Source organism: Antechinus flavipes, chromosome 6, assembly GCF_016432865.1.
Source record: "Antechinus flavipes isolate AdamAnt ecotype Samford, QLD, Australia chromosome 6, AdamAnt_v2, whole genome shotgun sequence".
Classification (NCBI taxonomy): domain Eukaryota; kingdom Metazoa; phylum Chordata; class Mammalia; order Dasyuromorphia; family Dasyuridae; genus Antechinus; species Antechinus flavipes.
Genome location: NC_067403.1, coordinates 210,408,725 through 210,434,850, shown reverse-complemented (window position 1 = coordinate 210,434,850; position 26,126 = coordinate 210,408,725). Strand labels below are relative to the sequence as shown.

The 26,126-nt window shown below is 40.5% G+C and overlaps 1 protein-coding gene across 4 annotated transcripts in view; it reads left to right on the top strand.

Annotated features, from left to right (window-relative positions):
- SBF2 (SET binding factor 2) overlaps window positions 1–26,126 on the top strand; it is a 464,636-nt gene that overhangs the window by 403,989 nt on the left and 34,521 nt on the right. The window contains exons 29-35 of one of the 4 annotated variants that reach the window (XM_051964776.1): window positions 2,001–2,141; window positions 3,036–3,131; window positions 4,999–5,073; window positions 7,152–7,336; window positions 11,303–11,479; window positions 17,154–17,255; window positions 17,867–18,052. In XM_051964776.1, the coding sequence (XP_051820736.1) occupies window positions 2,001–2,141; window positions 3,036–3,131; window positions 4,999–5,073; window positions 7,152–7,336; window positions 11,303–11,479; window positions 17,154–17,255; window positions 17,867–18,052 (962 nt within the window). The remainder of the gene's footprint in view (window positions 1–2,000; window positions 2,142–3,035; window positions 3,132–4,998; window positions 5,074–7,151; window positions 7,337–11,302; window positions 11,480–17,153; window positions 17,256–17,866; window positions 18,053–26,126) is intronic. The other 3 variants (XM_051964778.1, XM_051964777.1, XM_051964779.1) reach the window with 3 other exon arrangements.

The following is a 26,126-nucleotide window of genomic DNA, read 5'->3' as shown; positions in this document are numbered from 1 at the left end:
CAACTTTTTTTTACTGGCAAAAAAAAAAAAGGACGCTAAAGAAGGTCCCATCAAATGTTGAATAGCTAAAGAACATATGGTACATAAATGTAATAGAATACTCTTGTGCTAGAAGGAATGGTGATGGAGAAACAAGTGTAGACTTATTTGAACTGATGGAGAAAGAAGTGAGCAGAATTAGGAGAAGAGTTAAACAATAGCAGCAGAGTTGTAAAAACAAACAACTTTGAAAGACTTGGGAACTCTGATCAGAAAATGCCTAACCACAATTACAGTGGATTCATGATGAAGCTCGTCTCCTAGTCAAGTATAGATTGAGACTTATTTTTTTAAAACATGGCCAGTGCAAGAACTTGTTTTGTTTAACTATACATGTTTGCATCAGGAGCTTTGCTTTTCTTGATTTCTTAGTGATGGTAGGCATTAGGAGGAAGAGAAGGCAGATCTCTGTTTTCAAAAAATAATAATAATTTTAAGTTTTAAAAAATAATGTGAGTATCCATCACCAGTTTCCATCCAGATGAAAAAATGAAGGATGAGATCCTTTCTCTAAATCAGGATTTCTTAATCTGGCATTCATGAATTTGTTTTTTAAAATATTTTACTAATTTTTTTCCTTTTTTTTCTTGTACTTTCCTTGTAGTCCTATCTATCCTTGTTTGTGCATTTTAAAATTTTACTTTGAGGAGGGAATCAATTCACAGACTTTACCAAAGTGGTCCACGACAAGCAAGGCTGAGCAGCTCTATTCCAACATTTTTACCCCAAAGAAAGAATGAAGCAATTTATGGGCACCAATTCTCTCTACAGCCATCTCCTTGCTAACTAAACTACTTTTAGTTCTTCTAGTGTCCTTTTGTATTCTTTCTAAGGTCAGCTGCTTCCTTGGGTCCAGTTTAGCTCTGTGAAAGCTAAGACCTCCTCTGTTCCTAGTATAGAATATTTTAAGACGATGCGTATTGAAGTCTGAACATTTTTGTAATTTTAGGTAATTCACTTCTCTGAATTGCTGCCCCTGTGGAATTCTCCCAAGCTGCATTGTAGTTATAACAGCAAATAAGTATGTCCGTTACATAACAGCCCTGAGTCATTCCAGAACTCCTGGAGATACTTTCCTTAAGCTTATGATGGTAGCATATATTGCATAAGCTTTTAAATGAAGTAGTGCCTCTTTCATCTAAATACTTTTCACTTTTAAATGGAAAAAACCTTTTTTTGGTTTGTTTCTGAGTTTTTTAAAAGGCAGGTGAAAATTGTAGACAGAGGCTAATTTGTGGTCAGTAGATAAAAGAAAAGCCCCAACACTTCAGATCAGATAAAACAAAGCACTTCCCTGTGGGTGAGCTCTGCTTTCCCCTCTGCCCTTGCTAATATTTGCTGAGGGCAGCAGTGCCTCCTTATCCACAGAGCCTGGGGAGGGTTAGGAATCTTCAATGAGCATCTTCTCTTCTCAGCTGGAAAAGAGATTGGGTATTGGAAACTGGGAGTCTCAGCCATCTTCTGTAGCAAACGGGGAAACTGCGGCGAGGCCTGGAGAAGTCCCCCGGCAGCCCGGGCGCACACCTTGGGCCTGTAGCTCCTCCTCCAGGCTCCTTCCCGCCCCGGCAAGACTCAGTCGGAGCCCACTGCGGCCGCCCTGCTTTCCGTTTGGTTGGGGGAGAGCGGCTGCACGCCCAGGAAGGGGCCGGTTGTGCCGTCGCCTCACGGGCTCAGGGGGCCAAGTTGCTTCAGAGCCGAGAGCCTGCGTGGGACAGCGTGACCAGCCCTGCTGGGCAGCTGCCCTCGCCCTGCTGAGTTTATGAGGGATGACAAAACGGAGGGGGGCTCTCATTGCGGTTAGATTGTGTTCTGTTTGAAATGGGGCTATTTCAAGTAGTGTGAGGTTCAGCCTGTTTAATCTGTGGCATGAAGTTGAGTTTGACACGAGTGTGAATAAGCAGCCAAAGATACTTTGTGCTGTTCTCCCCTTTGACCTTTTATTCCCTCCCCCCTCTCTGTAGCTCCCACCTCCTCTCTGGAAACTTCTAGTAGTATCGAACAGGAGAAGTATCTGCAGGCCTTGCTGAACGCGATCTCGGTTCACCAGAAGCTCAGCGGCAGTAACACCTTAACTGTCCGGCCCGCACTAGCGCTGTCCCCAGGTAAGATCTCCTAGAACCGGCTCTGCCTGAAGAAGGAGCACGCAGGATGCTGAATCACTTGCCTGTTAGTTTTCCTAGTGATTTGTGCTGCTCCTCTCAACAAGGTGGCCCTGGGAGTCCGCTTAGAAATGAGGTTTGCTCTCTGTTCTGGTCGGGAGGGACCAGATGTAATCGTAATTTTAAAAATTGGAATAAGGAGGGAAAGAGCAGGAAAGTGGGACAAGGTTCGTTTTGTTTCAAGTAAGAATCTTTCTCAACTGAAATTTTATAAAGTGATTCCAGATCTCAAATCGTGGCTGACGCTACAGAAATTAGAGGGGAATGCGTGTCCACTTTTTCCTATATGTAGTTTCACCTCTCCTGAGTTACCGCACTCTCTTACTGCCTGTTTTAGACGAAGCTTTGCAGTTCAGTCTGTTTCAGCTCGATCTGGATGAAGCCACTGAGACTTACGTTCATATTCTATTTCAGTTATCATGTGATGAAACTCGATAGGGTTCATGTAAAGGTAACCCTGATGTATTAGACACAGGCGCACGTGACTTGAAAAGTTGGTCTACTTGGCAGAATCACCTGTTTGAATCAGCCCAGCAGAAGATGGCTTTCCTTGTAAAGTAACACCATCTAGAAAGCATGCTCGCTTTGCTGCATTCATCATTGAATTCTCTGACTGCATTAGCCAGACCTAACCCTCCATAATCTTGCAAATGTGTACGTTATCTCTGAGAGAGTAACCGTATCTGCTTATTATCTCTAATACAGCTTTGGGTGCTTAAAAAGTACAGTATTTGGCAGCAATTGGACGTGTTATACGTGAAGAGAACAATATGTCATTTGAGTAATGTTAACTTGAACAACGTGATAGTTTTTATTCTTCTTTTTGGCTGACTTTAGGCCCTGAGCGAAAGACTTCAGGAGTGTCCACTGTGCTCAAGCAGGTAGTGCCAGGACATTTGGATGTAAATCCATCCAATAGCTTTACCCGAGGAGGTTAGTAAGATTAATTTTATAACTGAGCACTGATATAATTAAAAACAGAATGGCCCTTAAAAAGTGAAATAGAAATCTTAAGCTCATAGTTAATTGTCTCCATGGAGCACCTTATTTCTGTTAAATCTTCATGTTTTATAGTTATTTTCTCTTGTAAATAATTGCTTGATGAATTAATAAAATGTTAAGAGACAAGCTGAAATGCAAAACCAAATGGTATCATAATCTGAGGCCTGCCTATATATATATGTATGTATTTTTAAAATTATTTTTTTTTTACAAGAGGACATTTAGAAAATCTATGAGGGGAGAAGGAGATCACTTTAGGAAATGGCTAAATGACCTAATTTGAAGAATGACTCAACTTAAGAGCTCCCTAGTGGTCCCAGTTTTCAGTCACTAGGAAAGCCAGACCCAACCTGTAGCCAAGCAGAGGCCACAAACATTGGACCTTGTTACCTCTGAGCTTCTGATTTGGAGGGTTAGGTGTCATTATAAAAGTAAAGTTTGCATGCTGGATTATTTGCTAAATGCCTCCTTCCTCATAAAGAGCAGCGGATGTTAGGAGGAAGGAAGAGAGCCGTTTAGAAAAGTTAGTCCTGAGGGTCCCAAGGGCACCAGTGTGTGCTTCCCCAAGAGTGGGGAGAAGAACTCCATTTTTTCTCTAGGTGGATCAAAGAAATAAACTTCTCACCCAAGTTTCTCCCCACTGCCTCGCACCACTCCCATTTTCTTCTTCTTTCTTCCCTTAGTTCAAATCATGAAGAAGTGACTGAAAAAGGCCTCTGTGTATCAATGAACACAGACCTACTGCCCAAGACTGTGGCTAAATTGAATTGTCAGTCTGATAATACTCTCATGGCCTTCCAGTCCCTTACTAGTGTTACAAAAGTCATCAAACATCATTAGAAAGCAGCTGGCTTCTGGGATAAACTATTGACCACCAGGCTCACTACAGTCAGTCACCAGCCCAGGGTCAAGTCCTCAGAAGCACTTTTTCCATTCCATTGTGCTTCTGTGATTTTTGTGCTTCATAGAAACCTCCCCATGGCCAAAATCCCACATTCAAGTATGATCCTTGTTATAAAATCCATTTTCTATCAGAAATGCAGAAGAATCGTCTCTAATTCTGCCTCTTACTTTGGTACAAATAAGTTTTTGAAGAAAAATATCAAATATGGGGCCTTCCTAAAACACTTGTAGATATAATGACAGAATCATGGTTTCATGCTGCTGACATAAATGCCTCTATATTTATGGCAGAGAGATGCAGCTTATGAGTAAAGGCATTTATTTTTAAAACAAGCTCTTGTTGTTGTTGTTGTCGTTATTGTTGTGCTTTTTAACAAACATGTCTTTGGTTATACCAAGTGGTTCCTGAATCTTCTACGGTTTTTTCATCCCAATTTGCCTACTGCACAGGTCTGGTTTATACCGGCCTCCTTAAGTACTCATTGTGCTATCTGACATTTCCCCATCAGCCCAAGAAGTTGTAAAAAGATGTGGTTATTTTATTGAGGAAATGTGCTTCTGGCTGAATGGAGCTCCCAAGAATCTGGTTCCTTTTGGTATAATTCAATAATGGCGCCTCTCAGTTGCACTGCCCATTTTAAGTTTCATGGAAAATTTATGAAATTTGGTACCGTTGAAAAAACAGGTACTGAAATTTCATTGCACAGGAGTGTGGTTCATCTTTTGGTGTGGGATGAGTTGAATCTTGTACTTTTTTACTATGTCTCATAACATTTTCTCTTCAGTGTTAAATTCCTGGGAAAATTAGTAACCAGTTTTTTTTTTCTCACTCTGCTGTGACTTTTGCTTCATTGCCTATCCCATGCCTTCTCCCGCCTTTAATTCTACCTACCAGTGTCTGGGCACAGAGATAAATGTTTCATTCAGACAAACCCCAAATCAACAGCTAAGGAAAGAGTCTATAATCAAGGTACAGTTCTCTATGTTCTGAACCATCCATCACTCTCCACCATGTTCATACTTGGCATGTTTTTATATGTCCACAGGAATACTTCTATTTTTATTTCACCATTTAATTCATTGTGCATTGATTTATGTCCCTTTTGTCTCACATATATAAAGGCAGCATGACATACTGGATAGAAGGCCAACAAAGGTGTCAGAAAGCCGTGGATTCTAGGCCCAGCTCTGGCATCTTCTGGCCATGACCCCCAGGTGCCTCTCCAAAGCCATGTGGTAGAGAGCAGTTTCCATGTTCACTGGCAGAGCACGTTTTCTCACCATGAGATCTCTACACCTCTGAAATTAGAGATCAGGTCCAAAAGCATTTTCACCGTGTTCTAAATTTATCAGATCCATCATTCTGTTTCCTCCACTAGCATGGCACCTAAAGCAGACTTAGTGCACCCTATTTGAGGACACCTTTTTTGGTGGGGCAGATGTTAACTAGAAAGCATTTTTCTGAGAGTTGAGGGGGCTTCTCAGGTCCCAGAACATCCTCACAGGCAGAGAGGTATGCGAGGGGTTATCAGGTTGGCCTCTGGTTGTGTAGAAAGGCAACCCTGTGGGATGCCTGTCAGAGAGGACCCTTTCAAGAATGCAAGGAATACTCGAAGTGGCCAAGAATCCCTCTCACCCCATCACTGATAGAAACATTGCTGTCTCTGTGTGCCTAGCAAATATGGCTGTTGCTTTGGATGTGCTGATTATATATGAAATAAACCCTATCCCTGCTGCCCATGATGTGAGATGAGATGCAACATGACTCAAAAGCTCATGACACCTAAGCGAGCAAATGACAAATTTATCTTTTTCATTCAATATGTAATATCCTTGCCTAAAGAAATTCCCAATGACAAATATTATAATGAAGATAAAATTAAGACCTACATGGGTTTCTCCAGCTATTAAAAGTGGGCATTCTTTTATTACATATCTGCATCTGACCTTCCTTTTGGATTTGTCTTCTTCCCCAGCTTCAACAAAATGTAGAATTTTGAGCCATTGTTGCTTACTAGACTTTAAGAAATTTCAAGCTAAAAGAAAATGAGAGAATTCTTTCATCTTCAGAATCTCAGACGCTCTATGACCTCTTATGATTGATTCAAGGGGATTGATTTCCAATCCAGCAAGGTCTTTATACCTTTCTTTAAAATCAGAAATTCCAAGTGTGGCAGGAAGAATGTTAGTGACATCAGTCCCAGAAAGTATGGAGGGGAAAGTTCTCAGAGCACCATCTTACTTCTAGCTCCATTTTTCCCCAGTCTCCAGACTGAATACTATGCCCAGGAATCACTATACTGATGATGCATAAGCTAGCCTTTCTTCCCACAAGCTTTTTATCAGCCTCCAATTCCCAGACAGACATATGTATAATTCTGTCGCACAAGCCAAATCTTTGTTCTTTCTGTTCCTGTGACAAGCCAACTGCTCTTGGAGCTCTGGAGAAGCTAGCTGTCACTCAGCTTTCAGAAGGAGTTAAATCAAACTCTTCAGCTAAAAACTTTCCCAAGCCAGAGCCTTAAAAATTCTAGAAGCCATGCTCCTATAGAATGCCAGAAATAGCATTGCTGAGTGACGCACCTATTGGGTGCATCCGAGAAACCTACACAGAAGCTTCTCGTATTGTTAACGATAAGGACTCCTGTCTGAACTGCACTGAGGTTTTCAAAGCCCTCTGACATAACCCTGGGAAGTAGGCAGTTCAAGTCCTAGTATTTCCGGTTTGTAAATAAGGAAATTGAGGCTCAGGGAAATAACTAGCATAAGAGGACATGATTCGTGATTAGAATAGAAACTCATCCACCAAAATAACTTTTATCTCTTTCTTCCCAAGTACTGTAGTTCATTTTGGAAAACTTTGTTTTAAGAATATGTTAATCCTGTTTGGGATTCTAATCCCATTAAGCTAGACAAAATTGATGTTGGTCTCTTCTCTTCATAAATGTGTACAAAGTGCATGCTTTTGGTTCCATAGTCAACATGATTTCCAGATAAGATAATTGCATTCATCCAGGTTATTTTGTAATGTTTGTGCCTCTTGCAAAGGTGTCTGGGCAAGCCTTCGCTCCAGCAATCGCTTTATCAACTCTCCAGCATCCTTCATCGATGTTGGTGCCCGGCTGGCAGGCAAAGATCATGCGACATCCTTCAGCAACAATGCCTACTTACAGAGTCAGCTCCTGAAGCGCCAAGCTGCCCTGTACATATTTGGCGAAAAATCACAGCTAAGGGTAACTAACATTCTCTTTATCATTCAGGAAAGTGAGGACCACTCTTGGGGCTATTTCTAACTCAGATGCCATTCTTTGTGAGCCTGTGTCTGTAGTCCAGCTTCCCTGTGTCTCCTGGGGTGTTTTACAGATAGTGAGCCCTACCTAGTGACTCAGATCCTGGTGAAACTCTGGGGTACCCCAAATAGCCAGCTCTCTTCTCAAATAATGGGTACCACTGGCTTAAGATAACAAATAACTATGTCTGCTCATATTTAAAGCCCTTCACAACCATTCTTTTTGTTCAATTTCTGCAAAGCATTGTGCAGAAAGCAGGGCAAGAGTTGTTATCCCCATTTTACAGGAAAACTGAACATCAGAAAGGTAAAATGAAAGAACCTAATGACACTGTTAGGCAATGAAAATAAACACACTTATACACATATGTACACACATGTATTAGGCACATTGGAGAGGATTATGAGTCTGTGTCAATTTTGATAGCTAATATATATATCATGCTAACATATTGAACCTAGGACTTCTAACTACATATCCATGACCCTTTTGGGATGCAGTAGGACCTAAGTTTATCAAAGAGTGACTGAGTTAGAATGATATAATGTGATAGTTTGGAGATCAAGACAATTCTAATTATCATTTGATGGGGAGTATGTCTTACCTTGAAGTCTCTGCTCCAGGGAAGCAGGGTTCTGGTTCTAAGCTTATACATGTAGAATCTGCACTGAAGCATTGAAATCCAATCATAGCAGTGACTGTGTGAGGAACAAGACTGGGTACCTGTGTCGGTGAGGTAGCCTTCCTGAATGGGCATGCTCAGCAGGCCCAACACCCCAAAGAATTTGGGTATGCTTATGCTAACCTTCAGTTTTTCAGCGTATGTTTACCGAGTAGGTGATACATGGTAATTCCATAGCAGAGGCAAAAAAACAATTTATGTTGCACCACCCATCTAACTCTAGTTGTTCTGGGCCTTAGTCTCTTAGGGCAGGTTATGGCTAGTGCATTCATGCACCTGCCTGAATACACCTACACACTATTCATCTCATTGCTTTAGAGCCACAAAAATACTTCAGGTATTAAAGTATGTTGTGTCTGTGTATATATTTACATATCCATGAGCCTTGGAAATAAACATGTACCCAGAGTCCAAAGAATTCAGGCTAGACCTAAAGAAAAGTGGTCCATGAAGGCAAAATAAAGTCACTATTCTAAACATACTTTTTTTTAAATCACTTTTGGTTTGGTTTGGTTTCTGTGAGAGTCTGTTATTTGCAAGGAGACATCTAGCAGATATCTGTGTCCTTAGACTCTTGGGACAAAAGTAGGAGGAAAAGATTTGTTGTTGTTGTTTTTTCCTGATAAAATTCTTTGAAAACTCTTTGCAAATGGGGCAAGCCAGTGGATAGCTCACTGGCCTTGGAGTCAGGAGGACCCGAGTTTAAATCTGGCCTCAGACAGCCATGTGACAAGTCATTTGACCCCAAGTGCCTTACCAAAAAATCCCATAAAAACCCTTTGCAAAAGTATTACATATTCAGGGATACACATGTTCTCTTCTTCATCCAGGGCTCAGAGCCACTCCTGGCCTTGTTGTGCTGTTATTCTGTGGCAGTCACCAGGAGTCCTCTCTAAATGAGAAATGTCCTCCAACACCAATAGGATCCTTCTCTGAGTTAAATTCCCCTTCACTGGGGAAGTCCCCAAGAAATTTTCAGTCTGATGTCCCAAGGAAAGTTGTCTCCAAGTAGCCACCTGTTAATTGAGACAGACTTGGGACATCAGATATCACACAGAGCAGAGAGCCAGAGCCAGAGCAGAGGCACCTGCTGACCCCCTTTCCCTGCCACCCTGGGGCTTCATCCACATAACAGATGAGGAGCAAGACAGGCTAGTGAGATGCCAAAAGCGGGGCATTCTCATCAGTGGGGCCCATCAGTGATAGAGGGAGCGGACAAGAGGTTTTTCCATTAAAACCCAATCCTGATGTGTCTAAGAAAGAGCCTGACTTCGTCAATATGATTCAGCTTCCACGGGCCGCAGCAGAGTGTCACTTGTTCTCTTGGAAAGGAGCCCCATCACTTAGACTGTCCTCAGCGGCAGCTGCCGAGCCCACTGCCCAGTGTCAGTCTCACTATTCGTCCCGGACAGTTACACTTCAACACATGGAGCCCTCTCCATCGGCAGCACTCCCAGGAGAGGTATGGCATTCCTCCCAAACATGCCCTGCTGCCCTTCTGCAGGCATGGCAGCCTGCAGAGTACCCTGAAGGCCCCATACCAGGCTGACATTAGTACACAACTTGGGAAACAGAATGTTGAAGTTAAATTTGATTTTTTTTTTTTTTTAGCTCCAAAGGGACCAAAATAAAGCACTCATTCTAGAAAACTACCTGTGACCTTAGTAGTAGTTTTCATCTAAGAGGAGTAAATGAGTCCTTGTAAAATGATGGTGGAGGAGCTTTAAAATTAAAATATCTCCTGGCAGATGGGATTGAGAGGCTTCTAGGACAAAGTAGTCAATCTTAAAGTTGAAACTAATTTCCAATTGTGAAATAACATTCTAAGTAAGACATCCATCAGTTCAGCATTTCTCCATAATAAATGAGTTTAGTGAATGGTGATTTGTATGGCATCATAGATCAAAAATTTTAAGGAGCCATCTAGATGAGGAAAAAGTGAGCACAGAAGCAGGAGGTGACTTGTCTGCCAGCTCACACAGGTAATTAAATATCCTAAGTGGATAATCCAAAGAATCCCTTAGAACAAAATGAGACAAAATGTTTCAGATGGAATGAGTATCTTAAAAAGGCAACTTCCTTTGTTAAATGTTTTATAACCTGCAATGGGGGATCCAAGGCTGAAAGGTAGATACTTCACTAGCCACACCCCACCTATTAGCTGGCATTTAGCTGCCACATAGGGCGGGAGAACAAGCCAGGACAGGGCTTGTTCAGGACAGGAGACCTGAAGATCAAGGTTCACATGGCCAAGGGCATCAGGCAGATGACTTCACTCTGATGGACTTTGGCTTCCTCCTTCATAAAATAATAATAATATGTGCACATCTTATTGTGAGAATGTCAGCTATCATTAATTGTTATTATTTTCTGCTCCCTGGCTTTCCAAAAAATGTGCACCACAGGAGTGATATAACATTCTCCCCAGCTTGAAGAGGTGCAATATCATATTCTCCCTTAGGATTAACCTAAGGGTGCTTTGGACATTCTTGGCTAACACTCCCAGATTATTGGTGTAGCACAACCATCTAAAGGATTCCTTCCTGTTTACTTGTATCACCTTCTCCCACTAATTGACCCATTTTAAATTAACAGATTAAACCTAGCCAATTGAAAATAGGCTTGAAGACTAGATAGTTATGAATTCAGTTAATATTTCAGCTTTCCTCCATCTCCTTAGGACAGTTAGATAGTCCAGTAAATAAAGTGCTGGGCCTGCAGTCAAGAAGACGTGAATTCAGATCTGTCTTCAGATACTTACTGGGCAAGATGCTAGGCAAGACACTTCACCCTATTTGCCTCAATTTCCTCATCTGTAAAATAAGTTGGAAAAGATAAAGGCAAACCCCTCTAGTATCTGTGTCAAGAAAACCCCAAATGGGATCATACAGAATCAGACCTGACTGAAACATTAACAACATTAACAACCTCACATTGAGAGCAGTTTTTCATGTTTGAGTGACACAGGTGACATAGGGAGGAGGGAATCATCTCAACTTGTACAGGCTTTGGAACACCTTGTATTTGTAGGACTTGAAAGACACTTCTGTACAGCAGTTGGAATCGGCCATACCAGTTCCCATTTTTTCTGAGGCACATCCACATGCTTAGGACTGGAGTTTGAGACAATATGCTAATAATGTTGTTGAAGTTCATGGAATAATGTCAGCATTGCTAGGTAATTTGCAGTATTTCTTCTGAATAACTTTTGACATTTTTGTTCACAGGGTTTCAAATTAGAATTTACTTTAAACTGTGAGTTTGTTCCTGTTGAATTCAATGACATCCGGCAAGTGAAAGCCAGCTTTAAAAAGCTGATGAGGGCTTGCGTCCCCAGCTCTATTCCTACTGATTCTGAAGTAACGTTCCTCAAGGCACTAGGAGACTCCGAATGGTTTCCACAGGTAATCAATTGGTGGAACGGGTTCCTTCTGAATCCCCTCAGATGCCCAAATCCTCTGTGTCTAAGAGGACTAGGATCAGCATTAGGAAGGACTGAATCCCAAGCTTCCAGGTAAGCTAGTTAGGGGACATCAATCTTTGAAAACATTCACAATCTACAAGTTAGTGTTGAGTACCTTTGTGGGAATCCCAAAGAAAAAACAAAATTTGGCCATGGCAAGAGATGGATGCTCCCCTCTTCTAACCCCATGGCCTAGGTTATATTTCTGTCCTCTTATGCTGCTAAAGAAAAAAGCTTAAAATCATTTTGACAACAAGAAAATAAGGGGAAATCTGAATGAAATCCAATTCAACAAAAATGTTTTAAGCCCCCACTATGGGTAAGTATTGAAGATATTAGAATAAAAATGATATAGTTCATACCTTTATTCTAATGAGATATACAATATATATATATCCAAGAAAGTAGAATGTAATTTGAGGGGAAAGAAAGCTTTAACAACTAGGGAAAATTAAAAAAGAGTGTGAGTACAAAATGGAGGTGAGGAAAAAATACATTCCAATCATGGCGGATGGCTTATGCAAGTAACATAAGTAGAAGATGGATTATTAAATTCTGAAAACAGCTAGTGGTCCAACTCGGCTGGAATATTTAGTGTATGAAAGGGAAAACTATGGCCTAAGGCTGGAAAAGTAGTCTGGAGCCAGATTGTAAAAACTGTCCCTTTAAATTTTTCTTGAGAAGAAAGGTTTTTGAGAAATAATGTGGTAAGATCTGTGCCTTGGGGACATTCTATTGGTGGTTGGGTAGGTTAGAGAGGAGAACATCTGGAAGCAGGGAAACCCAAGAAGGAGGCTCTTAGGAGAATCCAGGTGAGAGGTAATGAGGGCCCGAACTAGGGCAGTGGTCACATGAGTGAGGATTGTGGAAAATCAACAAGAACGGCTGACTGATTGGGTAAAAGGAGGAGGAAGAGGGAAAACTCAAGTGTTACAAACTGACTTGGCCTCTGGTGAAGCCCTTGATAGGAAGGGAAGACTGGAAAGGGAACAGTTTTATGTTGGACATGCTGAGTTTAAGATACCTGGGGGACATTGAAGTGAAGATGTCCAGCAGGGAGTTGGCTAGCAAGGAGGAATCTGAGGTAAGGAAAGGAATTGGAGCTAGAGATATGTACGTCTCTGTGCACTGAGACGCTAGGGCACGTAAGAGTAGGAATGGAAGCTATGAGGAGGAAAAGAGAGTTTTCTGAGATTTGCATTCTTCTCGGAGAGCCCTGGCTTCTGACCCCAGGAAGGAGTGGCCAAGGAGTCCGGGTGGGGCTGAGGGGGCTCAGCACGGAGGTGATAGAGCCGGAGAGTCATTGAGTGTGGTGGGTCACAAATTGTGAAGTTGGAGAGAGCAGCCTTGGCAGGATGTGGTATTCGTATTTCAGGGGAAAGAGGCAGTGAAAACAGACTGCTCTTTTTGGGAGATAACCCACAGAGAATCAGGTCTTAAAGGTCTTTTGGTTAGTTGGGTTTGGGGAGGCATTCCGGGTCAGGTGACTTGCGCAGGGTCCCACAGCTAACAGATGTTTAAGACCAGTTTTAACCTCCAGCCCCCGTGACTCTGGGACTGGTGTCCTATTCACTGCACCTCCTAGCTGCCCCTTGTTTGTTTTAAGAATAGAAGAGACCTTTAGAGGACATTATGCTCTGCCCATGCTTGTCCATTGGAGTTTGCACACTAACTCCCTTGACAGGTTACAGTTTACTTGGACTGATGGCCACAGCTGCCCTGCTTTCTCCACTCCAAGGTTTCTACACGAAACTTCCCTAGAGCGCTGAACCTGACTCGGTCCTGCCGCCGCCACCGCCATTCCCAGTCCCTCGCCCAGCACCATCTGTGCCCTCTGCCCAGTTCAGTTACCCTCAAATGCCTTCCTGCATGCAGCTCCTGCCCCATGGTCTCTCCTCTCCAACTCAGCTTTAGACTAGGTCTCTGTCTGTCCTTCATCAGCCTCCATTTGTCTTTTGTGTCCTATGGGATATTCATTTGATTGTAAGAAAACTTCATTTATTGACTTGCTTTACAAGCACTGCCTTCATCTCCTGGCTTTAACAGAAACCTGGCCTTGCCCTAATGGCAGCACCACCCTTAAAACTAACTCCAGGAGAGGCAGCTCCTGCTCTCCAGCCTCGCAGGGAGGAGAAGAGTGGTCCTCATGCCCTGGCTCTCCACCGCCGGCTGTAGAGCACTAGAATCACACAACATTCAACTGCTTAAACTTCCCTTAACACATATATCTTTTTCTACCCATACCACTCCCTCATTCCTATTGAAGCTTTATTATCACCTCTACTTCCTTGACCACTGAGTTATTCTCCAAGTCTTTAGGCCTTTTCTAGGTTGACTTGGCTTCCTCCTCAGCTAAGCTCCCTTGGTCCTTTCAGTGCTGTTCCCACTAAGCATCTAGAATCCCTCATGTACAAGCCAATTCTCACAGCTCAGCATGCCACAAACATTTCTAGGAATTTTTTCCTTCATCTGTCTTTACTCACGTTATCTAGGTTTTACGTGTCCTCCCACCCTTCTATATTCATTGAGGTCCTACCTGTTGTACAGGGCCCAGACCAGCTGCTCTAGAAAGCTTTCCCTGATCTTCCTGCTGGAGAGTTGTCCTCCTTTCCTTTGGCCAGCCCTGCTACTTTATTTGTACTTCTTTTATAAAATCACCATGTTCTTTATATTTGTATGCAAACACACACCTAGCAAAGTGTAATGCTCTGATGTATTTGAACACGTAATTAATGTTTGTTGAATAAACGAATGAATGGCTGAATGTATAATAAGTGATAGATTTCCACAAATAAGTTTCTACTTGTGTTAAGTGAGAATATAAGTACAATAGAAGTTCAGAAAAGAGAGATTGGAATGAACTTGACTAGTTAGAGGTTTCATGGCTGATTGATGGGTTAGTCTCCTTTACTACATCAGTTACCCATATCACACCCCTAAGTTTGGATGTGCTCCCTAAGGACCATGATGCCAGTCTTGGCAGAAAGTTGACTTTCCTTATAAGCGTGTTGAATTTGTAATGTACACATGCAAGTTGAAATGCCTTTTAATTTGTTGTAAATATAAGATTGAAACATATAAAATGGGACATCACCAGCATAAAGATATAGTTGAAAATGTGAAAAAAAAGATAAATTTTTGAGCACAAGAATGTAGAGCAAAAAGGACTGAAAAGAGGGCCTTGTATACACATTTACATTCGGGGCAGGAAAGAAAGGTATTAACAAAGATGAAGAGAAGGAGTGATCAGAGAGGAAGAAGGAAAATCAGGAAAGAGAAATGTTATGGAAGCTTAAAATAAAATAGAATTTCCAGAAAGGGAGTAGAGAAAAAAATCAGTACTATCAAATAGTGAAAAGGGCCAAGGATATTAAAGATAGAGAAAAACCCTTTGGATATGGCAGTAAAATTGTCCTTATTGATGTCAGATTCTATGAGTTAAGAGAGGGACATGGAAGGACTACGAAAGCAACAGGTATAGTCCACTCGTTAAGAAAAAAGAAATTGTGGTAGGAAAGAGAGAAGGGTGATAATTAATGAATTCAAGGAAAGTCCTAGCACTAGGTTTTTTTTGCCCAAAACTATGGTTTTCATCATTAGATGATATGGATCATAAGCTAAATGAAAGGAAACTAAAATAAGATTCATCTATTCTATGATGTTCAAAAAAGATTTTTTAGATTACATTATGTCTGAGAATTTAATTACTTAACTCTTCATTCAGAATACTTTTTAGTTGTTCCTAGATAGCCCTTCTCCTGGGCAAAAGAAATAACGAGAAAATAATTCTAAGTTGGAGCAGAATTGATCATGTTCATGTGTAGAGCTGGCCCTTGGAAACTTTAGGAAATAGATTTTCTTTTCAATACCCTCTACCTCTCTCTTCAGAATTCTTCTTTCTTTTCCTGTCTCCTCCTTCCACCTTGGCCCCTTCTCCTTATATTTGCACTCAAATATCATATCCAACCAGGCTGTCCCAAAATTGGGATATCACCCAAGACCTCTTTGCCAAGCTCTATGCTTTAACCTTCAAATTTATCTTGGCATTCTATTCAACATGCAGGCTTGTCTGTCAGTCTCTGGTACTTTCAGTCCGCAGCTCTTTAGAAAAGTTATGTTCCCTCAATACCTAACTCCTCAGCAAATCATAGTATGAATAACAAATAACAGATTCATAGGCTGTACTCAAGACAAAATTTAACAGAGAACTCATGGACATAGAGTGTCTAGTCCAAAAAAATTATAGTCATTGTGGCAAGCTAAAGAATAGCGGGCATCATGTTGGATAGATAGATGTTCAGGTGCAGGAGGGCATTTTCCCCCGTTCTCTGCTTAGGAATAACAACAGAAAAGACTTATATGAATTGATACAAAATGAAGTAAACAGAACCAGGAAAACATCATACACAATAACAGCAATATTGTTTGATGAAGAATTGTGAATGACTCAGCTATTCTCAATACAGTGATCCAAAAAAATCCCAAAGGACTAATGATAAAGCACATTGTCTGCCTCCAGATAAAGAAAAAATATTGTTTGAAGACAGATTGAAGCATTCTACTTTTCACTTTCTTTTAATCTAGTCTTCTTGTATAAAATAATTAATATGGAAATGTTTTACATGATTGTACATGTGTAGCCTATATTTGATGGCTTACCATCTTAGGGAGGAGGGAAGGAAGGGAGAGAGAAATAGAGGAAGGGATAGAATTTAGAACTCAGAACTTTAAAAATGTTTTTGAATTGTTTTAACATGTAATTGGTAAAAAAATTTTTAAAAAGCAACACCAGCCTTGTTTGGGGGGGCCACTCCTACTTACTAGAATATGCACATGTGGACAGCCCCTCATTGTACTGCCAAGAAAGTGATGAAGGCTTCTAAAATGTTGGATGAAACTGTTTCAAATTTATGGGAGGACCCAGGCAAAAGTCATGCTGGATGGGCCAGCAACAGAGCAATTATAGTCATTGGAGTGAATCTCCAGATCAGTGGGATCACAGATCACAGATCAAAGTTTTTTAAATGTCTCCTTGGCATATTCACTGTAAAATCTACCTACTGAGCTCAAGTCATCAGTTTATTAAGAGGGCTTTGAGTCATTTAGCTTAGTATAATCACCAAGAACAAATGGAGAAAGCTTTCTTCCCATTTGATTACATAATAATTTTCATGATCAACAAAATATTTTCAGCAGTACTCAGCTAAAATGATGGGAAGCATTTTTAAAAGCATAATCATCTAGCATGTGCAAGACAGATTTCTTAAATGCAAAGATCATCTCAAACCTTTCTTTGAAATTCTAGCAGCAGAGTCCTTGGGGGCGTATCCAAACTTAGAGGTGTGCTATGAGTAACTGAACAAGAAGTTGTATGTGGTCAGATTCCCTCATTTGGAAATTTTAAAAGCAGATATTCAAACAAAATGCATTTTATCTTGATTTTGCTGAAATGATGCAGTGTACAGACACTTCTGGGGTTGTGTCATTCAGATGGCTTAGCCATGTTCATGGCACAATAACATGTCACATCCCAGGTTGACACAAAGTCTGTGACCACAGTTGCCAGTGCCATAGTGCTCTATTAAATCGCGATCTCATTGCCATCCATCTCTCAGCTCCACAGGATACTGCTGCTGGCTGTGGTTGTAGCCGAAGTGCTAGAGAGTGGCTCCTCCGTCCTGGTCTGTTTGGAAGATGGCTGGGATATCACCACCCAAGTAAACTTCTTGCATGAATTTTATACTATTTCTAACTTTATATTTGCATGTCAGCTTAGTTTAATTGTCTGTCGAGTAAAGAAATCCTGTTTTGAATGTGTTTTTTCCATACAAATGTTCAGGCTGTGGAGTTTTAGCACAATTAAACAGCAGCATCTTGAGGACAAAGAGAGGGCCTCCAAACCCGGAGAGCTGGACTCAAGGACACCATCCTCACGGCATGGCCCATATGGGCAGAGGAAGTGTTCTCCTCTTGGAGTTCCCTCTGCCAGCCAAGTCCCTATCCTTTACTATTTTGTTAAGCCCTGGTAAAAACAGATGATTTTACCATAAGCCAATTTGTTAATTATAGGCGAGATTATTCTGGAATGGTTCAAATTTTGTGTTTCTTGGAAAAGAATATTGTAGTCAAATTTAATCTTGAGTTTTTACAACTTACTAGAAAAATGCATAAATGAATTTGTTGTAGAGAACTTGATCTGCTAGTGGCAATGATTTCACAGCTTGTTTATTTTACTTTGTAATAGCCCTTCTGTCACAAGGGCCTGATTGTGGAGCTCAGGAACCTTTTTCAGGCTTGCTGCTAATCCCTGTCTCTGACTGTGTCCTAGGTGTCCTCCCTCGCTCAGCTGCTCAGTGATCCATTTTATAGGACTCTGGGAGGCTTCCGGATGCTGGTGGAGAAAGAGTGGCTCTCCTTCGGCCATAAATTCAGTCAGAGGAGCAACTTGACCTTGAACTGTCAGGGCAGTGGCTTTGCTCCCATCTTCCTGCAGTTCTTGGACTGTGTGCACCAGGTAACCATGGTACACCCGAACTTGTCGGGTCCTCAAGGGAGGGGAAAGGAAGAAGAAGGGAAGAAGCACTTGCTATGTGCCAGGTGCTGTGCTAAGCACTTTGCAGGTATTATCTCCTTTGATCCTCACAAGGATCCCATGATAGAGGTGCTATCATTATCCCCATTCTGTAGTTGAGGAAAGGGAGGTGGACAGAGGTTAAGTGACTTGCCTAGGGTCACACAGCCAGTAAATATTGAAAACCGGGTTTGAACTCAGATCTTCCTGGCTAGACCTAGTGCTTTATCCACTGCTGTAAGTAACTGCCTCAGTTTATCAACTTAATGAAATTGTTGAACTTTCTGAAGAAAGTTATGAGCTGACACTGGCTAGTCATAATTAAAGTGAGCCTCTGACATCTCTGATGTCTCTATCAGTAAGAAAAATGAAAATGTTTTCATGTCACAGAACAGGCACTTGGCCTTCAGAACAAGGCTGATTGGCATAAAACTATTTGAACAGGCTTTTTATTTTTTTATTTGTTTAAAATAACTTTTTATTGACAGATAATTTTTTACAACATTTTATCCCTTGCACTCACTTCTGTTCTGATTTTTCCCCTCCCTCCCTCCACCCCCTCCCCCAGATGGCAAGCAGTCCTTTACATGTTAAATAGGTTACAGTATATCCTAGATACAATATATGTGTGCAGAACCGAACAGTTCTCTTGTTGCACAGGGAGAATTGGATTCAGAAGATAAAATAACCTGGAAAGAAAAACAAAAATGCAAGCAGTTTATATTCTTTTCCCAATGTTCTTTCTTTGGGTGTAGCTGCTTTTATCCATCCTTGATCAATTGAAACTGAGTTAGATCTCTTTGTCGAAGAGATCCACTTCCATCAGAATACATCCTCATACAATATCATTGATCTCCTGTTTCTGCTCATTTCACTTAGCATCAGTTCATGTAAGTTTCTCCAGTCCTCTCTGTATTCATCCTGCTGGTCATTTCTTATTGAACAGGCTTTTTAAAAAAATGTCTGTTGAGTAATTCTAACTGATTGTAAGCAGCATCTGGTACAGTTGGTTACCTCTCTCTCTCCCCCCAAAAAAACAAACAAACAAACAATCCAAAGGGAACATCCATTTTCTGTCAAAGGAAATCCCATTCTTCCTGAAAGTAGCTTTTTTTTTTTTTTTTTTTGGCCAGGAGATAAAAATCAGAACTGTTTTCTGTAAAATCATCCTTGCTGAACTCTCAGAGAAACAATGGACATCTTAATTCTGAAGCCCACAATAGTGTCTTATACTGGAAAGAGCCCTAGACTTTGATTCAGGAGACCTGGGTTAAGTAAAAAACTAGGCACTACTAGGCTATGTGAACTTAAGCAAGTCATTTTCCCTCTTCCTTTTCACTTTCCCTCTTCTGTAAAATAAGTGTTAGTCTAATTTATACACACAAAGAAGTTAGAACTGAAAGGTTCTTTAAAGATCATTTAAACCAACTATCTTATTTTATATAAGTGGGAATTGAGGAAAGAAGGTGTTCCTACCCCAGGGGCCCAAAGAAAATAGATGGCAGCTAGGATTCAGCCCTAAGTCTTCTGATGCAGGATCCAGTGCTCTTTTCCTTTCCACTGCTGGGAGAGGTGAATATAGATACTGCTAAACATGTAAAGAAAAGGTCTGGTTTAAGAAAGAACTGAAAACTGCAGAATTCTATGAGCTAAACAATGGAAAATGGCCCAGATTCCAAGCCTGATTCAAAAAAATGTGAGACTATGATACAAAAGTAATTGTCACCATTTATTCCAACATATTTGTCTCCTAAGTACATTAGTTATGTTTTAGAACCCTGGATGCCCTTTTAAAATGTTATCAAAAAGGGAGGAGGGGGAAATATGTGGCCAGTGCATTTAAAGGTAATCTGACACACCAAAGACTAGTTTTTAAAAAGTGATAGGATATAAATTACAAAAAAATAATTATTACATCATATAATATGGAATCCCAGAGGTGTAGACAATCAGTTTTAGCATTAGAGTTTTGGAGATGGATCTGGCCTAATCCCCTTAAAATACAGATAAGGAACTGAAATTCCGAGAAGACCCTGGGTCTATACCTCCCCTAAGATCATCTAATTGGTATGTAGCAAACCCTCAATCTAGTACTGTGGCTTCTACACTCTGCTCTCTCTCTCTGTGTTTTGTCTTTGTTATTTCAATACTTCAGCACTAAAACACTAATTGATGGATCCCTTTAATGATGCAACTCCCAATCCATCTACCCCATATCACCTTGTCTTTTTCTTGTCCACATCCTCCCAAATATCACAGACACGGGGTCCACCTTGTTTGCAAAAGGTCTTTTTTAAGGTCTTTTTACTACTATGTGAGTACCAAAGTCCTTTTCTTTCTAATGATTTTTCTTGTTCTTGTTCTAGCTAGTTTTTTAGCTAGATCATGCCCTTGTTTCACCAGAGATCTCTTTGTTGACATCTTTTATGCTACTTCTTACATATAATTTGTCATTTCTAACTTGTTATGGATCATTTATATTTACCACACACTTCTCCATGTGGGGGATTAACAATTTTGATTTGTTGGATATGGTGATTTCTCTTATTCCCAGTTATGTAGCATTACCGGAAGAACATTGATATTGAAAAAAAGGGTCTCGCAAAAAAGCTCCAACCAGTCTGCTTCCTTTCTGCTTTCCAATTCTGTGAACATTATTTGCAGTGTATTTCCAGACTGTGTGTATTGTTAGACCAGTACAGAGAGGTCTCCATCTTCCTTCCAAGTTATAGTGTGGACAACAGGTATCCTTCATCTGCTTGATTTTTTTCTTGTGTAGATTGTTACCATTTTTGTGAGTATTTGTGAATTTAATTCTTAATGATTTATATATTAAGCCAAGTCAGCAAGCATTAATTCAGCTATTGTTTTGTACCAAGCACTATGCTAAGTGCTGGCAACACAAAGAAAGGCAAAAAAACCAAAAAAGCCCCTACCCGAGGCGCTCACATTCTGATGGGGAACATAAGAGGAAGCTGAAACAGTTAGGGTGGTAGAGAAAATCAGGACAGTTAGGGGAAGAGCCAGAGAGGAATGCTGTAATGAGTCCAAGGGCCGAGACAAGATGGCGGAGTGAAGCCAGGAAGCTGCTTGAGCTTTCCCAGTTTCCCTCTAAAACCACATAAAATCAATCCTCGGAACAGAGTCTGACAAATGAAACCAATCTCCAGGTCAAGACAGAGCGGAAGGACATCAAGAAAAGGTCAGTCTCCCTGAGGCGAAGAAGTGCTCAGACCAGCTCTGGTCGGTCTAGGACAGCCAGTGAGAGGATCTTAATCACAGCCAATCAGCAGCGGAGGCCCTGGGGCCTGGCCCAGCAGCAGAGCAGAGCAGGAGGGCAGCCTCCAGGTCCAACACAGAAGGCAAACTGCCAGCCCAGAAATGAGGCCGTAGCCTGGGGAGAGCAGGAGGGGCTCCCCCCTGCTGTGAGCAAGACACCAACACAAGGGGGCGCTGTGCTCAAAGCCCAGGCTCAGAGCTGTGGGACAGTGCACCCCGGGCCCCAGCAGCAGAGCTCAGCCATAAAAGTCACAGAATTGGGGGAGGGGTGAAAGGAAGAAAATGAGCAAGAAACAGACCAGAACCATAACCACAGAAAACCACAAACCCTTGTGGTGACAAGGAAGATCAAAACACCAACTCAGGGGAAGATACAGTGTCCACATGGGAGATCTCAACGACTGCCACGCATTGGTCTCGAGCCCAAAGAGCTTCCTTATAAGCCCTCACAGAGAATTTTCAAAGGCAGATTAGAGAGGAAGAAGAAAATTTGGGAAAAGAAAGCGAGAGATACAAGAGAGAGTCAATAGCTTGGAAAAGAAAGGAGAAAAGTTGACTGAAGAAAATAATTTCTTGAATAATATAATTGGCCAAATGCAAAATAAAATTCTCTTAAGAAAATAACACCTTGAAAAGTAGAATTGATCAAATGGAAAAAGAGACACAAAAGCTAACTAAAGAAAATCGCACATTAAAAACTAGAACTGGGCAAATGGAAGCTAATGACTGAGATATGAAGAATCAAACAAACTAGAAAAAAATGAAAAAATGAAAAAAAAAATACCTCATTGGAAAAATGCTCATGTGGAAAACAGATCCAGAAGAGACAATTTTAAAGACATTAGTCTGCCTGAAAACCATGGCCAAAAAAAAAAAAAAAAAAAAAAGACTGAATAGCACTCTTCAAGAGATCATCAAGGAAAACTGCCCTGATATACTAGAACTAGAGGGTGAAATAGTCATTGAAAGAATCCATTGATCATCTCCAGAAAGAGATTCCAAAAGGAAAACCCCAAGGAACATTATTGCAAAATTCCAGAATATAATCTCAAGGAAAAAATTACTGCAAACTCCCAGACAAAAACAATTCAAGTATTGAGGAGCAACAATCCCGATTATCCAGGATCTGGCAGCTTCTAGAGTAAAGTATGAGAGGCTCCCTGGAATATCATATTCCACAAGGCAGAGGATTTAGGATTACAACCAACAGTCAACTACTCATCAAGACTAAGCATTGTCTTTCTCAGAAGGAGATGGATCTTCAGTGAAATAAAAGACTTTCAGTGATTTCTATTGAAAAAAAAACTAAACAGAAAATTTGATTTTCAAGCATAGGACTCAAGAGAAGCATAGAAAAGTAAACGGGGAAATAACCATTGTAAATTGGAGGGAAAACTTTATAAATCTGTAATTGTTCTTCATAAATTATCAATGATTATTTCATCCTCTGATGAGGTAAGGGTGAAATTTTCACCCTCTGGTTGAAGCGGGTTGTGGTCCCTTTAAGAAACTGATTTGTGATCCTTTCTGATTGATTTGTGATTCAGATTACTTCCAGCCTCTGGGGCTGATGCATTATCAATTCAAGAAGCTAAGACCTTTGATTCACAAATCCTGGTCAAAAACACCCCTTTGAATTCCAGTAAGAGATCCGAGCTTGCCCCAGCCCCCAATAAATCTGAGCCAACTTGGGACTCCACCCACAGGTTCCTTTAGCTAAATCTCTCATTATAAAAAGAGTCAAACTAGAATCCTCTCTTGGCAGAGGTTCCAACATGCCAGGCCTATGCTTGGCACACCAAGGTTCTCTGCCCACTGGAATGCTGTTTCTGGTGCCTTTTTACTCTCACCTATTTCCTTAACTAGACTTTAACCTTACTTCCAATCCCCATAAAAAACCTCTTTTATCAATCTAGGTTTTCGGGTCTGTAAATTCCTTTACAAGGGACTCTTGTGCCTCCACTAGACCTCATTTAACTCCGACTACCAGAAACCCCAATTTCATTTGGGCACCCCAAATCTAAACCTCATCGTGGTGAGCAAAAAAGATTGATATCCAAATCTTGAAATACAGGATAAGACCACGTTGTAAAGAGCTTTAAATCCCAAACAAGCACAGGAGTTTGTAGTTTTAACCCTCTAGAATACTCATGGCCATAATTGCATTTTAGGCACAATCATTGTGGCAAATATATTTGAGTAAGGAGGAATGTGAGGAAGAAAAGAATCAATTAGGAGGCTATTGAATAGTCAAGGTAAGAGATCATAAGCATCTAAATAATGTTCATGTCAGTGCAGAAAAGAAAAGGAGACGGACAGAGATAATTTTGGGGCAGAACCGATAAAATGTGGTAGCCTGTTGAATATATGGTATGAGTGACAGTGAAAGCTTGAACGGGGACTTCAATATTGTGAACCTAGGTGACTGGGAAGATAGTAGTAACTTCGACAAAAGCAGTGAAATTTAAAAGAGTGATGGGTTTGAGAGATTGTGATGTTTAATAAGTTTGAGAGGTATAATTTCTGGGCAATTAATAATTTTATTAATAATGGTAGCATTGTATTAATAAAAGGAATGACCATTTGCCTATCTATATCTTTTGGACCAAAGGCAATCATAGCAATATGCTCACATATGCCCTTAGAAAAATGTGTATTCTAGCAGGTGACTATTGCCTCTGATTGGTTAACAGTTAGTGATAGATAGACCTATTCTAATCAGAGGCTGGGAGAGTGACATCAGTTGCTCTTGGACAAAGAGACTGCCTGTACATCCAGACCAATCACAGCCTTGGGCATACTAGACAAAGGATCTACCTCTGGCAAATTAGCTTGAGTGTAACACAGTAGGCAAGAATTCATTTTAGACTGAAAGTCTTTTCTAGTGATACCCAGAATGAGGAGAATGTTAATCCTGTCTTCTGTCAGCCCTATCCTTAAAAGAATGGGCTTCAGATATGGAAATATCTGTGTCTCCCCAATTTTAATAAGTAGCTTAATATGAGAGAAATTTCTCTCAAGATAAAATCATGAGTTCTATTTTAAGCATGTTGAATTTGAGATACCAATAGTAATCCAGTTTAAAATATCCAATAAGAAGTTTGTTATGCATAACTAGAGCTCAGGTTCAAGATTGATACTAAATAGAATGATCTGTGAATCATGAGCATTAAGATAATTGAAGCCATGTGAACTGATGAAGTCATTAAGAAAGAAATTTAGTTAGAAATACATATAAACTATAAAACTATGATGAGTGAAATAAAGACCCAAATAATTGGAGTAACATTCTGTGTTTGTGAATAGATTGGTTTACTATAATAAAAATGACAATATTCACTAAATTAATTTATATCTTTAATGCAAGACTAATAAAATGCCCAAAGTTTTCCTCATTGAACCAAATAAAATCAAAGTGTGTGTATATATATATACTGATTAAAATGGTCTAACTCAGACAATATAAATATATTACAAAATGTTCATGAATCTATTTAGAAGGGTCTGTTCTGGGCCTTGATGTCCAAAATTAGTACAATATATCATCTGCACACAAGAGCATATGAAAAACTTGACTCCCTCTGTGGACATGATGCTGAATATTCATAGAAGCAAATATCTCTTACCATTCATGTTAAGTAAGGCATAATCCAGAGCTGTTAGAATGCTAAAGATATTTCCCACTATTGGTTCTACTAAGTTAATATGATATTTTATAGTTACTAAGTGCTTTAAGTACATTAATTCATCTGTGCCTCATGACAGCCCTAAGGAGCTCATTTTTTAATATTTTGTTGTTCTCATTTTCAGATGGCAAAATTGTGACCTAGAGAGACCAGATGACTTGCTCTAAAGACCATAACTAAGAGGTGGCAGTTATATTGATATAGAAAAATCCATATTAAAAGAGCATTTTTGTTAGGTTTGACTCTGGGATGAAAGTCAAGGTTTTTTCATGTATTGCATATTAATGGCTCACCAAACACAATGAAAGAATAGTGATAGCTGCCTTTTCACAGGATTAAAGACGTTTCGGCATAATTTCAAGTCTCATGAAATCCTCTTTTGACTTAGTAACTTCATAACAAGCATAACTTCAGCAAAAGCAAGCAGTGACAGAGTGGGCAGGCCTCCTTAATCAGAGCTTTCAGAATGTGCTTTTGTTATTTGCTAGCCACCCCAGAATGTTGTGGGACTTTCACATGGCTGCATGTTTTATGTTGGAGTGGAGCAGTGGAAACTCAGGAGGGGTGGGTGACAAGTGTCCAAGAAGATGTTCCATTGTCTCCCCAGGCTGGTCTGAGGAGGAGGAGGAGGAGTGCCTCGTTGGGCCCCCTTTTGGATGACCTTCAGGGAGACGTCACAGTCCTAGGCCGTCTGCTGCCAAAAGTGGCTGTGTGAAAGAAACCATGACCCACAAAACATCTCCTTTTGACTCTTTTCTTCCCCGGTTAACTCTGGGACTCACATACGGAAGCCTCAGAGCAATCCAGTGAAGTACTACTTGAGCTTATCCATGAATTCAAATCAAATTACAAAGAAAACACACAAGGTTCTGCCTTCTAAATTAGAACTGCCTCATGGCATAAAAAGCCATTGTTGATGCCAAAAGCTCCAGGTGTCAGCTGAATTACAAATGCTAAATCACTGTTTCATAATAGCAACATCTGGCAAGTTTCTCCTCCAAATGACAGTTTGCTAAAGTGATGTCATTACAGGAAGCTTTGTTTGCTTTCAA